The following is a 13,277-nucleotide window of genomic DNA, read 5'->3' on the forward strand; positions in this document are numbered from 1 at the left end:
TCCCTGATTCCCTCTTCACAGCAGCACCAGCAGCACCAGCAGCACCAGCTTTTGTGGGGAGCAGGGCAGAAATCCCGGCCAGCTCCCTGATTCTACTAGACCGTCCAGCTGTAGGCTCAGAGCTGCTCTAAAGGTAGGTGCAGATGGGAGAACATTGGAAGGACTGAAGCTGGAACCAAAGGACAGGGGCCACAGTCAGGAGAAATAAAACAAGTGGCAGCCTTTGGGGAGTGGGGTATTGATTGGGAAGTGAGCAGAAAGCAGAAAGAAAGGGGTTGAGAGCTAGTCATACTTGGAGCTTGTGGGTGCAGATGGATTGTTCCACATTAGAAAGTTTTTGCCTAAGTCTTGGGGTTGCCTAGTGCTGGAAAATAGCACCCCAGACCCTTCCTCAAGCCAACTAAGGAAAAAGACCCGTGCATGTCCTATAAATCTGTCATCTTCCTTTGGAACCTACCGTCCTGGCACTGTTGCCCCGCGGCTCATTGCTGCCAGTTGTCCATCCTGGGGAGGTGTGTCTGATGGGACAGCAGGGAACCCAAGCCCAGTGGACTGTCCCCTGCTCAGACATACTCTCCCCAGATCAGGGTTGGGTGGGAGAATCGGGGGCTGGTGAGGCAGGGTCAAGCCACGCTGCTGGCCGTGAATGTTTCCTGTGTTATGTCCTCCTCCTCCCTGCCTTCCTTTCCTGTCTCTCTGCTCTCCTAGGCACCATGCGGAGGGCCCTGCTGTTGGCAGTCATCCTGGTCCTTAGCCTGGCTCTAGGGGCTGTCTGTGAGGAGTCACAGGAGCAGGTGGTGCCCCGTGGGGGCCGCAGGGAGGTAAGGCACCCCTCCAGCGGGGCCCGCCTTGGCAGGGTCCTGGGCAACATCATGGGAGAGCAGCTCTGCTGGTTCCAAAAGCTGCAGGGGAAGGTGTGGCCTGTGGGGTGGGAGTTACCTGGGTTATCCGTCAGAGGGCTGATTTCCTGGCCTCTTTGGTCAGCTCATATTCTCACTGTCTTTGGTTATGTCTGTAAGTTATCTCTGTCCCCCTGCACGAGTTTGACACCTTGTATGTAAGAGGTGCCCTCCCAGTATGACTGACTGGTGACTTGGCGATCAGATGGTACTTACAGGGGTAGGCTGGGGCAGGCCAGGTTGGTGTGAGGTTCTCCATGGTCCAGCTCAGGGTCTGTCCCTCTGCAGGGTGGCAGGAGGGGCGAAGGAGGGAGATTCTGTGTACTCCCTGGATGGTATGCGACACAGTCGGAATTTCTCCCCTAAACTGTCATTTGTGTGCTCTTTTACCTGTCAGCTGTGTGTATTATCTTGTTTTCAGAATTCCCCTGCTCATCTACCCCTCCTCCCCTGGTAACCTCAGGTGTTCCTAAGGTCCCAACCTTTCCTCTCTTCTCTCTCTTGCTCCTTTCTAGCCTCTGTTTAGTCAGGGTAGGAAAATAATAATAAAAACAACCACCAACCAGGTTAGACCCGGATTTGCACAGTTCCTCTAAGGAAAAGAATAGGACTCATCAGGGCAGAGCTGCAGGAGGAGAACAGGCAGGAAGTCTTTTTAAGGTTTTGAAATGATAGCAGTTACATTGGTATGAATGCTTTTAAGATGACTGTAGGTGGAACTTATTACAAATTCAGTGTGTGAAGTCTAACTGCCTTTCTAGCTCAAATCTGTTTAGCATCTCATTACCGGAGATGGGCAGAGCATTCGAACAATTTGGGGAAAGTGGCTGCCTGGGAAGCTGTGCGCTGGGCAGAGAGATTGTCAGCTTCCGCGCAGCTGGTGAGGTGGAGCAGAGCAGGGCGGGCTGGCAGCCTAGCAGGTGGCGGCAGTGGTACCAGATTCGAAAGACAGGACCCATTCAAAAAATACACAGGGTGTGCCACATACAGGCTGGACACTGTGTTTGGAGCCCAAAATTCCAACTTGAGATAGTCAGAATGTCTGGGTATATTCCTCTGAGACAAACTTGCTTTGAGACCTTTCCCCTGTTGGTCAATGAAAGAGAGAGACTGCTGTCTCTCTCCGTGGGAGGTCTGTGAGAATGAGGGAAAGTAGGGGGGGGACATACGGGTGCATAGGGTCAGCCCATGTGGGGGTGCGTCCTGTGTCGGTGTGCTTCTGTGTGTGCTCAGCGCCCTGGGACACGGGACTCTGGAGAGAGAGGCACCTCTGAGACTCGATGTGAGTCTCCAGACGTGGTCCTTGTTGTCTCTGCAGCTCAATAAGCTGGGCGTGTGGTGTGTGCCCCCAGCCGTGCCGCTGTGCTCGAGTGGCTAAAAAAGGTCACCAGTACAGTTAAGAGCCCCTGCTTGGCAGCAGGTCCAGAATCGGCTTCATCCGTGGGATGGAGGAGAAGTGGTGTCGCTCTGAACACGCTGCCTTCCTGGAAGTCTAAGTCTAGGGTAGAAAGGGGAGAGGGAGAGAAACCCAGAGGCAGAAACCCATGGGGAAGAAAAGGGTGCGAGGCAGCGGGAAACACAGGGGGAGAAACACCCGTAGATGCGGCACAGAGAGGGGCGGCTGCGCGGCTGCTGGTGTGCCCTGGCTCCTGCCCCGGCCCGTCCCCAGGATCAAGTCCTGTCAGCAGCTGGGTCACGGAGCACAGACCAGAGGATGCTGCTCTGTCTGAGAGGCCTGTCTTGTGAGTGGGGCCACCACATCTTTGGGCAAACCAGCCCCTGATGTGCCAGGGAGCAAAGCACCGAAGGCCCTTCTCACTGAGAGGCGGCAGGAGCTGGGAAAGGGCCTCAACAGAAAGGGCCCACGGGGGCCCCTGAGCCTGGAGAGGGCATAACCAACGGTCTGTTTTGCTCAGACCACCTCAGCTTGAGCTCTGAAAGCCCCACATCCCAGGGCGGCCTTTGAGGTCTTGGGCAAACAGGGACACATGGTCATTCTGCAGGGACAACTGCAAGGTTCCCTTTGCCAGGGCTTCTCAAACCTCGCCATGCCCACGAATCACCTGGGGGCCTGGGTGAAACGCAGAGTCTGTCTCAGGGCTGAGAGTACGCATTTCTAACAAGCTTCTGGGGGTGCTGCTGCTGGGCCACAGACCACACTTTGAGAGCCTACTTCTCTTCCACTGTAGGTCAGAGGAAATCCTGAAAGAAATAAGATGTCAGGTTCAGCTGTGATAAACTCAAGAAAAGGCAGTTCCTTGTGGGAAAACCGTGAGTGGATCGGGCGCAAGTCTCCTGACACAGCCCTCTCTGTGTCTCCCCCCTAGAAGTTCCCAGATATCAACCAGTTGCTCAAGACCCTCTCTGGCAGCGGCTCGGTCTCCGTGGATGAACTGCTCAAAACCCTGGGCAAGGCTAGCAAGGGTAGGAAGTGTCCCTAGGGAGAGGGATGTGCGGGGCAGGATTCCGAAGATTACGTAGGCCTGGATGCCCCCTCAGGTGGGAGACGGCTCAGTGAACAACTGGGAGTTGTGACCCGGGCCACCCCCTAATCGTCGCTTTCCAGTTTCTGCTCCCCGGTTACATGCTTGTTTTGTTTTCACAGATCCTAAGAAACTGTCACTTCTCCAGAAACGTGAGTAGCCTCTTCTCCCTTGCCATCTCTGCTGACCACTTGCTCCAGGGGTGTGGGGCCCAGGGACTGGTGGTCATGTCGACCCCTTTCCTGCAGGTGACATGCATGACTTCTTTGTGGGGCTTATGGGCAAGAGGAACATCCAGCCAGGTAAGAGTGTGTGGAGGGTCAGTGACAGGGAACTGGCCAAGACATGCAGACGTCAAAAGCCTCCTATTGGTCCTCAGAGGGAAAGACAAGACTTCTCTTAGCTACAGTGAGGATTCCTCAGCCCTGGGTACCCAGGCGGCTGGGGTCCACTGTGCAGCGTTTGTTCCCTGGGAGACCTGCTGCAGCTCGGGGGCGGCGGGCGGCTTGGTCAGGAGGACTTTGCTCCCTCCCAGTCTCCCAAACTAAGCATGGCTCTTCTTCCCAACTCTGGCTTCCAACATTGCCCTTGTAGCCAGCCCTTCGTGTTGGGGTCAGGGTGAAGGTCACATTCCGAAAAATTCTAACGACACGGTTTACTTTACCCCAGACACTCCTATTGGTGTGAACCAAGAGAACGTCCCCGGCTTTGGCAGCCTCAAGTACCCCCGCAATGTGGAATGAGGTAAGGGTGATTGGTCAGGGAGAGGAGACAGACTGTGTGTGTGTGGGGGGGGGTGCCAGAGAAGCATTTCCTCTGATGCTGCGGGCATTAATACGCATAAACTTGCCCTAAAATACACTGCCAGTGCCCAGCACATTGCCAAACATGCCGGCACTTAGAGGGACGTGCTTATCTGCGACCACCCGTGCACACGGCTCCCTTTTCCATCTCATCTCTGTCCCCTGCTGCTGCTCTCATGCGCAACTTCTGTTGTTCGGGCTCTGTTCTCTTCCTGATTTGTGCCAAAGATGGAGAGATCATCACCTGATAATTAGTTACCACATCCAATTCCCAGGTGAAGTGTTTTGCCGCCCAGGTAGGCTGAACCGTTAGATTATTCAGAATCTCCACTTACTGGGTCCATGTGTAGTTCTACGAGGCAGTGGCTTAGGAAGAAATGCAAGGGACTCAAAATCTAATGGGGTGGGGTGGCTGGAGCCTGTATCTTCGTCGCTCTGTGTAGCGTGATGGGTAAGAGCGTGGCCTGACTTTGAATCCTGGATCTGCTCCTCCCTGGCTGTGTTCCCTTGGTCAAGTCACATACGCCCCTGTGCCTCGGTTTCCCCATCTGAAAAATGGGGGCGATAATAGAACCTGTGGACCTGAGGACTGAGTACAGGTAAAGCGCTGTGTTGGCTTTGGTACGACTTGCGATCTGGGAGGTGTGGGGGATGTGCCAGTGTTTCCCGGGCTGGCTCTGGTCTGCCTGCCTAGAGCCGTCTGGGCTCAGCCCTGACCTGAGTGGGCTGATGGATCTCTCACTTGTTATGCAAGTGTGAGTCCCCCGGGGAAGTGTCTAGTCAAAACACGGAGGCTTCCGCCTGGACACCATCTTCCCACGCATGGCAATAGCGGCTCAACTGAGCTCCAAAGAAAGGCAGTGGGGGAGAGAAGGAGAGGTATTCAGAAACCTCAGTTATCACAGAGAGACAGTTGCCTCTCTCCCTGTGTCCCTATTACCTACACTCATTGATCTCAAGGGAGGCCCAAGGAGCAAGAGCTGACTCTCAATGAAACTGCCTGTGTGTGACTCCCTGAGCCCAGAGACGAGGCCTGGCCCCCCCCATTCAGTGTTAGGTGAGAGGGTGCAAAGAGCCGTAATAATCGTAACTCGCTGATTACATGGTACTTACCGTATCATTTTGCTCTCATTAGATGGTTATTTCAGTCCTGCCGACCGCCAGATAATTATACGGGCAACTATATCTGGATGACATACTCTTCCCCAGCGTTATGCATCAGCCATAAAGATAATTACAGTGCAATTTTGCCATAGTATTTTATACAAATAGCAGAAACAAGTGCATTGTGGAAATCTACTTTTACTGCTTGCTGGTGAATCTAGGTTCTTTCAGAGGGACCAGGCGTATAATTGCAGCCTTCATAATCTCACCACTGATGGAGCATTCTCGACCTGTTAAGGTGCCAGGAAGACTAGGACATAAGGTCCTCAGCGGCTGGCATTTAAAGGAGATTAGATGCATCGAATAAAGATCATTTTATCATCTTATTTTATGCATGTGAAACTGCTGAAAAAGGAAGTGATCCCTGAGCCTGTTCTTGCTGGGGAGGGGGGAATGGCGGGGTGGGGGTTCTGGGAAGGTGAGGGAGGACTGGGGGAGGCTGGGGGAGCCTTAGCACCAGGGCCCATTGGATGGGGCTGTGTGCATTGTATGCCTGGCTCATGGGGATGCTAAGATAAGGGGAACTTTGTTTTTGTTGCTACATTTTTTTTTTGCATGGGCCCCCACCGACCACGAACACAGGTGTTTATAAGTAGCATTAGAAACACGCAGCTGGGAGGGTGCTGGCATCTGCAGCCGGGAGAGTTCAGTCCTCTAGTTCAAAGGCTGAGGGACAGCTTTGCCTAAGACTTCTGTTCTCTCTCCTTCTCCCTTACAGATGCACCTCCCCTTCTCTTTCTGCTTCCCCAGCGGGTGGTTGGTGGGAGTTTTACAGGACAGAAGATGTGACTTCATTTTTTGGTCCTCAGCACTCCATTCCTGGACTCCTGGGTTGCTTCATGCAGACACCCTGCCCCCCTCTCCAAATCCCCAGGTGCATGCACTCCTATTTCCCTTGCTCTTCCAGCCTTGTAACACTCCTATGCTGAGACTCTTTCCCCACCCCTCTCCCCAGCGCTGATGTAGAAACTGCATAGTGAGTACCCCCAGTCCCACCCAGCATGGACTGTAGACTCCCCTGGCTTCCTCAACAATAAAGGATTTTTATGTATGACCTGGAGTGATGTATGTTTTTGTTTGGTGGGTGGGTGGGTTTTTTTCTCTTCCTTAACTCTTCCAACTACATCATATATACATACATGCTTATATATGATATGCACACATACCAAAATATATCATATATAAATGGAAGTATTTTGTACACATAATTGTTTCCAACAGTGCCTTACTCAGTGCTTCATACAATTAGTATCAGGAAATTATTTAGTGATTAAAAGAATAGATAAATGAATTTGGGAGATGGTTTCTAGCACTCAAAGAATTTCAAAGACTAGCTTTAGATAAAGAAAAAACACATATCCTGAAGGGCTTATCTGTACTTCTAGGACCACGCCCATCGGAGACTCGGAGACACCAACCTCTGAACTTGACTCTGCTCAGAGGAGGGAGGTGGGTATCAAGGCTGTGCAAAGATCCAGCCACAGACGGGGACGCATCTCTAGCACCGTGTCATTATTCTGTCCCCGAATGTCAAGCATGGGTCCTGAAACAGGTCATGGAGATGAGATGGTGACCCCCACACAGACCTTTTAGTCTAGCAAGGCCATGGACACACAAACCACTCTGATTCTGCTAGGATGGGGTGTGGACAGGGAAATGACTGAAGCAGCTGAGAAAGAAGGGAGCAGATATTTTGAGTGTTCATTGACCACCTTAGTTATTATAAAGAGATACGCTTATTTGAAATTCTTCTATAATGCTATTGTTACCAGCCTGTAGCTAGTCCGCAGTATACAAGGCACTTAAATGAGGTGTGTATGGGTGTCTTTTATTAATCTGATGTGCTATCTCAGCCCACTGGTCTCAAGGGGGCTTCTGTACCCTAATGGAACAGCCTGGGAAGTCCTCAAGCTTCCTGTTTTAGCCTGGAGCAGGGGCCTTGGCCAAGCTTCTGAACTACCCTGATACAAGCCAACATTCAGCTCTCCCAAGGCAGCACAAAGAGAGGGCCGTGGAGCCAGAAGCCACTTCCTGCAGCTCCTTCAGCCCAGTGAAAGTCCTCTCTTCCCAGAACCTGGCTGGGGCAACTTTGGACTCAGAGCTGTGCCGTGGGGCTGGGGAGGAGGAAGAGCTCAGCTCAGCATATTTGGGGTCACATTTATTGCTAGAGGTCAAAGGATGTCCTCACCCGGGATCCTCGAGGCTTTCTTCGGTGAGTCATCTTGTGTCTTTTCAAAATTATCTATCTAGAGGGTTTACTTTTTGCAGTCTTGGGAATTTATGTGAATCATAAAATTGTCAAGAGTCGGTTCTACTCACACTCCGGAGCCTGACAGGTGTGCTGAGAGGACTAGTGCTTTGCCAAGTAGGAGCATAAACGCAGAAAGGTCGCTCTCTGGTGGGACTGATGAAAACTGCAGGACTGGGGACTCCGGGAAAAGGGAGAGACGTTTTAAATCAGACTCGTTTTGCGCTGGGGGAATGGTGAAGGAGTCCTGGCCCTCCTCATCCTGTGTATGGAGGCTGATGCCTAAGGAGAGCTAGTTAACAAGACCTCAGCCGAATTTACGGCCCTTCTCCATTTCGCTTTGTGTACGTGTGCAATTCCCACAGACAAAATTCCTAAATCCTTTTGCTGCTTAAATTTTTTTTTTAATTCATTGATTTTTAGAGAGAGGAAACATCAGTTTGTTGCTCCACTTATTGATGCATTCATTGGTTGACTTTTGTATGTGCCCTGACTGGAGGTGGAACCCCCAGTCTTGGTGTATTGGGACGATGCTCTAACCAATAGACCTACCCGGCCAGGGCTTTCCTGCTGACTTACTTTAAAGAGACTTCGGTACTAAAGGTTCTGGACCCAATTTTACTGTGTGTAGGAGGAGGTTTTCCTATACCAGCAAGCCATGCTGTGACTGTCTACCCAGAGAGGATATTAGATTCTATGAGTCGAGGGCTTATTCTTTTATTTATTTATTTCTAGAGTAGGGGAAGGAAGGGAGAGAGGGAGAGAAACACTGATGTGTGATCGGTGGCTTCTGGTACATGCCCCCACGTGGGATCCTGGCCTGCAACCCAGGCATGTGCCCTGACCGGGAATGGAATCGGGGACCTTTCAGTTTGCAGGCTGGTGCTCAGCCCACTGAGCCACACCAGCCACACCAGGGCAAGGGCTTATCCTGACAAGACTACCCCGCAACTTCACATGTCAGTCCAGGATCAGGTTGTTACCCTGCTTCTGACCAACCTTCTGCAGACTGGAGGTTCCCATGACCTATGGCCTGGGTTCAATAAACTACTGTCAGTTTATTATAAAAGGATATAACTCTGGAAGAGCCAGGTGAAAAAGATGTGCAGGTGAAGGCACAGGGAAAGGGCACAGAGCTTCTATGCCCTCTCTGAGTGCACAACTCTCCTCTCCCTAATCTCCAAGTGTTCACCAACCCAGGAGCTCTCTGAACTTTGTGTGTGTGTGTGTGTGTGTGTGTGTGTGTGTGTGTAAGCTTCATTACATAATATCAACGTAAGAAATGTCCAAACCTGTAAGAATTTTTTTCAGTTTATTTGAGCTAAACTGACAATTGCTGGGAAACAAAATCTCAACAGATTGAGAAAATGCTCCAGACAATGGCAGTTTTGCACCTTATTTCACGCATAAGAATCAAAGGAGGAGGCGCAAGGAGGGTTACCTGAAATTCACTGATGGTAGATGGGGAGGTGGGAGAAAGCAAAGCAGGGGAATCTCTGAGATTCAAAAAAACATAAAATGAGGAGACTAATTGGTGGGTACAGGATGGTTGACAATGAATGTTTACAGCACAGAGAGGTGGTATGCCCGTGAACAAGGTGGCAATGGTCCTGTGGAGAGGTGTCCTGAGGGGTCTGGGAAAAGGGGACTACTCTGACATTCCCAGAAAACATGATCGCAGATGCAAAAAGACAATAGACGGGTTCAGACAGGCTCAGTTATGGCAAAGATTGACCTTTGTCAAGAAAGACGCCAGCCCAGGACATGACTACTTGCTGTGACTTGCTTTTAGCCAGAAAGTTTTACTTTCAGACCATTCTATGTGATTGCTTTCCATCTCCGAGTGCGTCAGGTCTGAGGATGAGACACTTCCTGAGCCTCCCCTGAGCTTGTCAGGTACAGTATGAGGCCCCTTTTTGTCCACAACAGGCAGGCACTATGGAAAAGTGAAGAAATAAAATGAAGTCACTATAGTCAAGCTGCTAAATTACTAAAATCAAGCAGTTTGAGGCATGAGAAAATGATTCTATCCTTGTTCTAACTAGACTGGGAAGTAAAACTTTTAAACTTGTCAGTCCTTCGTCAATGCCTGGATGTACACCAAACCTCCAAGTAACTGATTACTCCCCAGAAAGACTAAGATTAGATTGATCACATATCGAGACCACCTGACATCCATTATCCAGACTGCTGGTCATCTAGAGGATTAACATCTTGGACCAATCCAGAGGCTAAGAACACCAGACTGATTCTTCTCAAGAATGTAATTTTTAAAAAATATATTAAAAAAGATTTTAAATTAATTTTTATTTTTAGATAGAGAGGAAGGGAGGGAGAAAGAGAGGGAGAAAAACACCGATGTGTGAGAGAAACATTGATTGGTTGCTTCTCTTACACTGGTGCACAACCCAGACATGTGGCCTGACCGGGAATAGAACTGGCAACCTTCTGGTTCGCACTCAGGCCTGTGCTCCTAAGAACTCTTAGCTTTTCTTTCTTCTTCAGAATACTCTGGGTATTGCCTAGTTGTGTTTATGGTTTGCAAGCCCTAAGGCCCTTGAATAAATCATTAGTATTTATCTCTAGCTTAAGCCTTCAGACTCTTTCTGAGTTCACTTGACAGCATGATTGATTGATTCAATCACTGACCACTGGTCATTTACTCAATCTCCAGTCCCTCCTCTCCCCTCTCTGGCGGTCTGGGGGTTGGTTCTCCTGGCAACCAGCCCCCATCCTTACATCCAGTCCAAAAGCCCCTCATTAACATAATAGAAGACATCTTTCCAGCTCTGAATCTCTTAGAAAACTCCAAGGTTTTTTAGGAACTCTGTGTCTGGAACAGGTATGAAGACCAAAGGTATACAGGCATACCTTGGAGATATTACAGGTTTGGTTTTAGACCACTGCAATTAAGTGAATATTGCAATAAAGCAAGTTATGAAATTTTTTTGGTTTCCCAGTGCATATAAAAGTTGTGTTCACACTATACTGTAGTCTATTAAGTGAGCAGTAGTATTATGTCTAAAAAAAAGCAATGTACATACCTTAATTAAAAAATACTTTATTGCCCCAAAATGCTCATTGCTTTCTGAGCCTGTTGGCAAAATGGCGCCGATAGATTTGCTTGATGCAGGGCTGCCACTGTTAAATACCAAAATTCAACTAAATAAATGCAAAGATCAAATTGGCTTCATTAAAAAAATTATAAATCAGGCAACTAATCCCATGTAGCAAATAGAAAGAAGCACAAAAGAGCTGGAGAAAAGGAAAGGCCTTAAAGGCAAAGAGAGGGTGGGACAAGGAAGTGAGTTAGCAAAGACTTGATTATTGTAGGCAAGGCCACCTTCCTCTGGCCCCCCCACCCCCATCTCCCCGCGGCAGGGACCTATCAGGCAGATTACCTCACTAGTGCTGACCAGGAAATTCCGGACTGACCGGTTAAGATTACATTCCTGGTAGAGGCTGAAACTGCAGTTAAGTTAGGTATTAATTTTTGGTTTGTTAATGTGGACTTAGCACAAGCGATTCCATTTGGGGCCTATTGTGTCCGTCTGTCTCTCTCTCTCTCTGTAACAGATGGTTAATGCAGTTGGTTACAGGTCCAAGACTCTTGCAAGTCTTGCAGCCTAATGCTTCAGAGTCTTGCTGGAGGTTTGGAGTTTGTTGGTTGTAAGATATTCCGCTTCAGGAGCACTTGGTGGCCTCAGCTGCAGGGGTCGGGCCTGCCTTGGAACATACATCAGTCTCCAGCTGATCCCTTCACCACAGAGAGCTAACTTGGACTGCCTGCTCCCAAACTACAACAGCAGGTTGTATGGCAGTTTTTGCATCCCCTTGCTAATAAATATTAGATGTTTGGCAGCATTTAGTAGAATGTTTGCTTTCAGTATAATCTATCACCAGTTAGTGAGATTGTGGAAAAAGGGACACACACTCTCCCAAATTCATCAGAATAACTGATGACTGTTAACCAGCCAAATTGGCTTAGATCAGCCGGCATCATCCTGTGTCTCCATTCTTCTCTCTCTCTCTCCATCCTCTCTCTCCATTCACCCATCCAGGAAATACTGAGCCCTACCGTATCCCTGTGAGGGTTTAGGCCTGGCTACCTATCACCCGACAGTGGTAGGATGAGACAGGAGAGAGGCTGAAACAGAAGGATCCTTGGAGCTTGAGAGGTTCCAATGCATTGAGGAGGGAGAGCCATAGAACGGAGGCGATAAGAGCTTCGAGTTGGGATAAGGATTTTTCTGCTTCTCCAGGTACCAGCGGGAAGAAGGAGTGGTCATCCACCTGGTGGATTAGTGGTTTCGAAAAGCCAAAACTTGTGGTGGGGTCAGGGGGATTGGAAACGCCCCCACAACTGCTCACACCAGACAGGCCCAGGGCCGCGAGATGAGTGGAGGCAGCTCCGCGGTGGGGTTCCCTGATCTGTTGGGACCAGCTGCCGGTTTGTTGGCTGGGTGGCTTTGCGCCCCGCCCACCTCGCTCCGGGTCCCGCCGTAGGGGGGCGCTGCGGCCGAGGGGCGGGGGGCGCTGCCTCCTCCGGGACAGCGGGGGGCGCTGCGGGCCGGGCAGCCGGGACGGCCCGGGCCGGCACTGCGAGCAGCGCGGCGGATGGAGAGTCTGGCCGTGGCCGGCGGCACCGCCTCCTTGTCGGGCCGGGCACGGCGGGCCGGGGCCTTTGTGTGAGGCGGCAGCGGCGATGGTGCTCGGGCCCGTGGAGCCGGGTAAGCGCGGCCGGGCCGAGGGCTGTCCTTGGCCGAGGCCCGACCCCTGTCCTGGCCTTTCTCGCTCTCGCTGGGCTCCCTCCTGCCCGCTCCCCTCGGCCTGACCCAACCTCCGCGGCCGCGCGCGCGCCGACCCTGGCCGACCCCACTGCCCATCCCTGGCCTCCGGGCTGCCCTGCGCCCTGCGTGCCTCCGCCCCTCCCGGAGTTCGCCCGTGGAATCGCGGCTCTTTGGGGAGAGACCGAGGTGCTCGGTGCCACCCAGATGGAGTGCCCCAGCCCGATCCAACGCCCTTCCTCTCGGATTCGACCTCCAGAGGGAAGACTGCGGCGCCACGGGATTGTTGGGGTACCTTCTCGGAAGTTCCGAGTCTGTCCCTCTCCTGCCCCCAGTCAGGCTTTCCAGAGCCCCGACCTGCTGACCGTTGATGTGTGGCCACCAGGGCCTGGGAGCTGCTTAGCTGGCACCCAAACAATGCTCAGAAGCTTTCTGGGCCCCGGCAAAAGTTGGGAGTTAGTAGAATGTGGTGAGGTGCAGGGGACTGTGTTGCGCAGGACGAGAAGTGAGACAGAAGAATGTTACTGGTCTCTTCCTTGCGCATTTAAGATTCAGTGGGGGAAAGTGGCATTGAGCAAGCCTTTTAGGAGTCTTACCTATACAATTAGATGTCTTCTTATGGCAACAAGTATATCTCTTAGTCCTGGTCAACATAAGTCCCGGAAAGGGTGGTAAATAGAAATAAGGCATAGTTAAGCAATATTAAGTACCACAGTTGTGTTCTACTTTGCTTTTACTCCTTTGGGTTCTGAAGTATTTTTATTGCATCCACAGCTCGCAGAGAATGTGGTAGAGTAGCATCAGACTGGCTCTGGGCTGTGGAGACAAGAGACTAGGCAGGTAGTACAGGTAGGAAAAGATAGGAACTCAAGAATGAGCAGGAGATTTATTTA

General features: G+C 50.9%; 2 protein-coding genes across 5 annotated transcripts in view; both read left to right on the plus strand.

Annotated features, from left to right (window-relative positions):
• On the plus strand, positions 1-6,362 carry TAC3 (tachykinin precursor 3). The gene is made up of 7 exons (XM_024576189.3): positions 1-133; positions 709-821; positions 3,227-3,323; positions 3,505-3,534; positions 3,631-3,684; positions 4,052-4,126; positions 6,068-6,362. The coding sequence occupies exons 2-6, from the start codon at positions 714-716 to the stop codon at positions 4,123-4,125; spliced, it is 363 nt and encodes a 120-aa protein (XP_024431957.1). The 5' UTR covers positions 1-133; positions 709-713; the 3' UTR covers position 4,126; positions 6,068-6,362.
• A 5,828-nt stretch (positions 6,363-12,190) lies between these two features.
• The window catches only part of LOC112318973 (retinol dehydrogenase 16), a 29,075-nt gene continuing 27,988 nt past the window's right edge, over positions 12,191-13,277 (plus strand). For 3 of the 4 annotated variants that reach the window (XM_053921298.1, XM_053921299.1, XM_053921300.1), the window contains exon 1: positions 12,191-12,327. The gene's annotated coding sequence lies outside the window, so the exon portion shown is untranslated. Of the gene's footprint in view, positions 12,328-12,361; positions 12,676-13,277 lie in introns of those variants that run through there. The other variant, XM_045184636.2, reaches the window with a different exon arrangement.

The sequence above is a fragment of the Desmodus rotundus genome, chromosome 3, assembly GCF_022682495.2.
Source record: "Desmodus rotundus isolate HL8 chromosome 3, HLdesRot8A.1, whole genome shotgun sequence".
In the NCBI taxonomy this organism is placed as follows: Eukaryota; Metazoa; Chordata; class Mammalia; order Chiroptera; family Phyllostomidae; genus Desmodus; species Desmodus rotundus.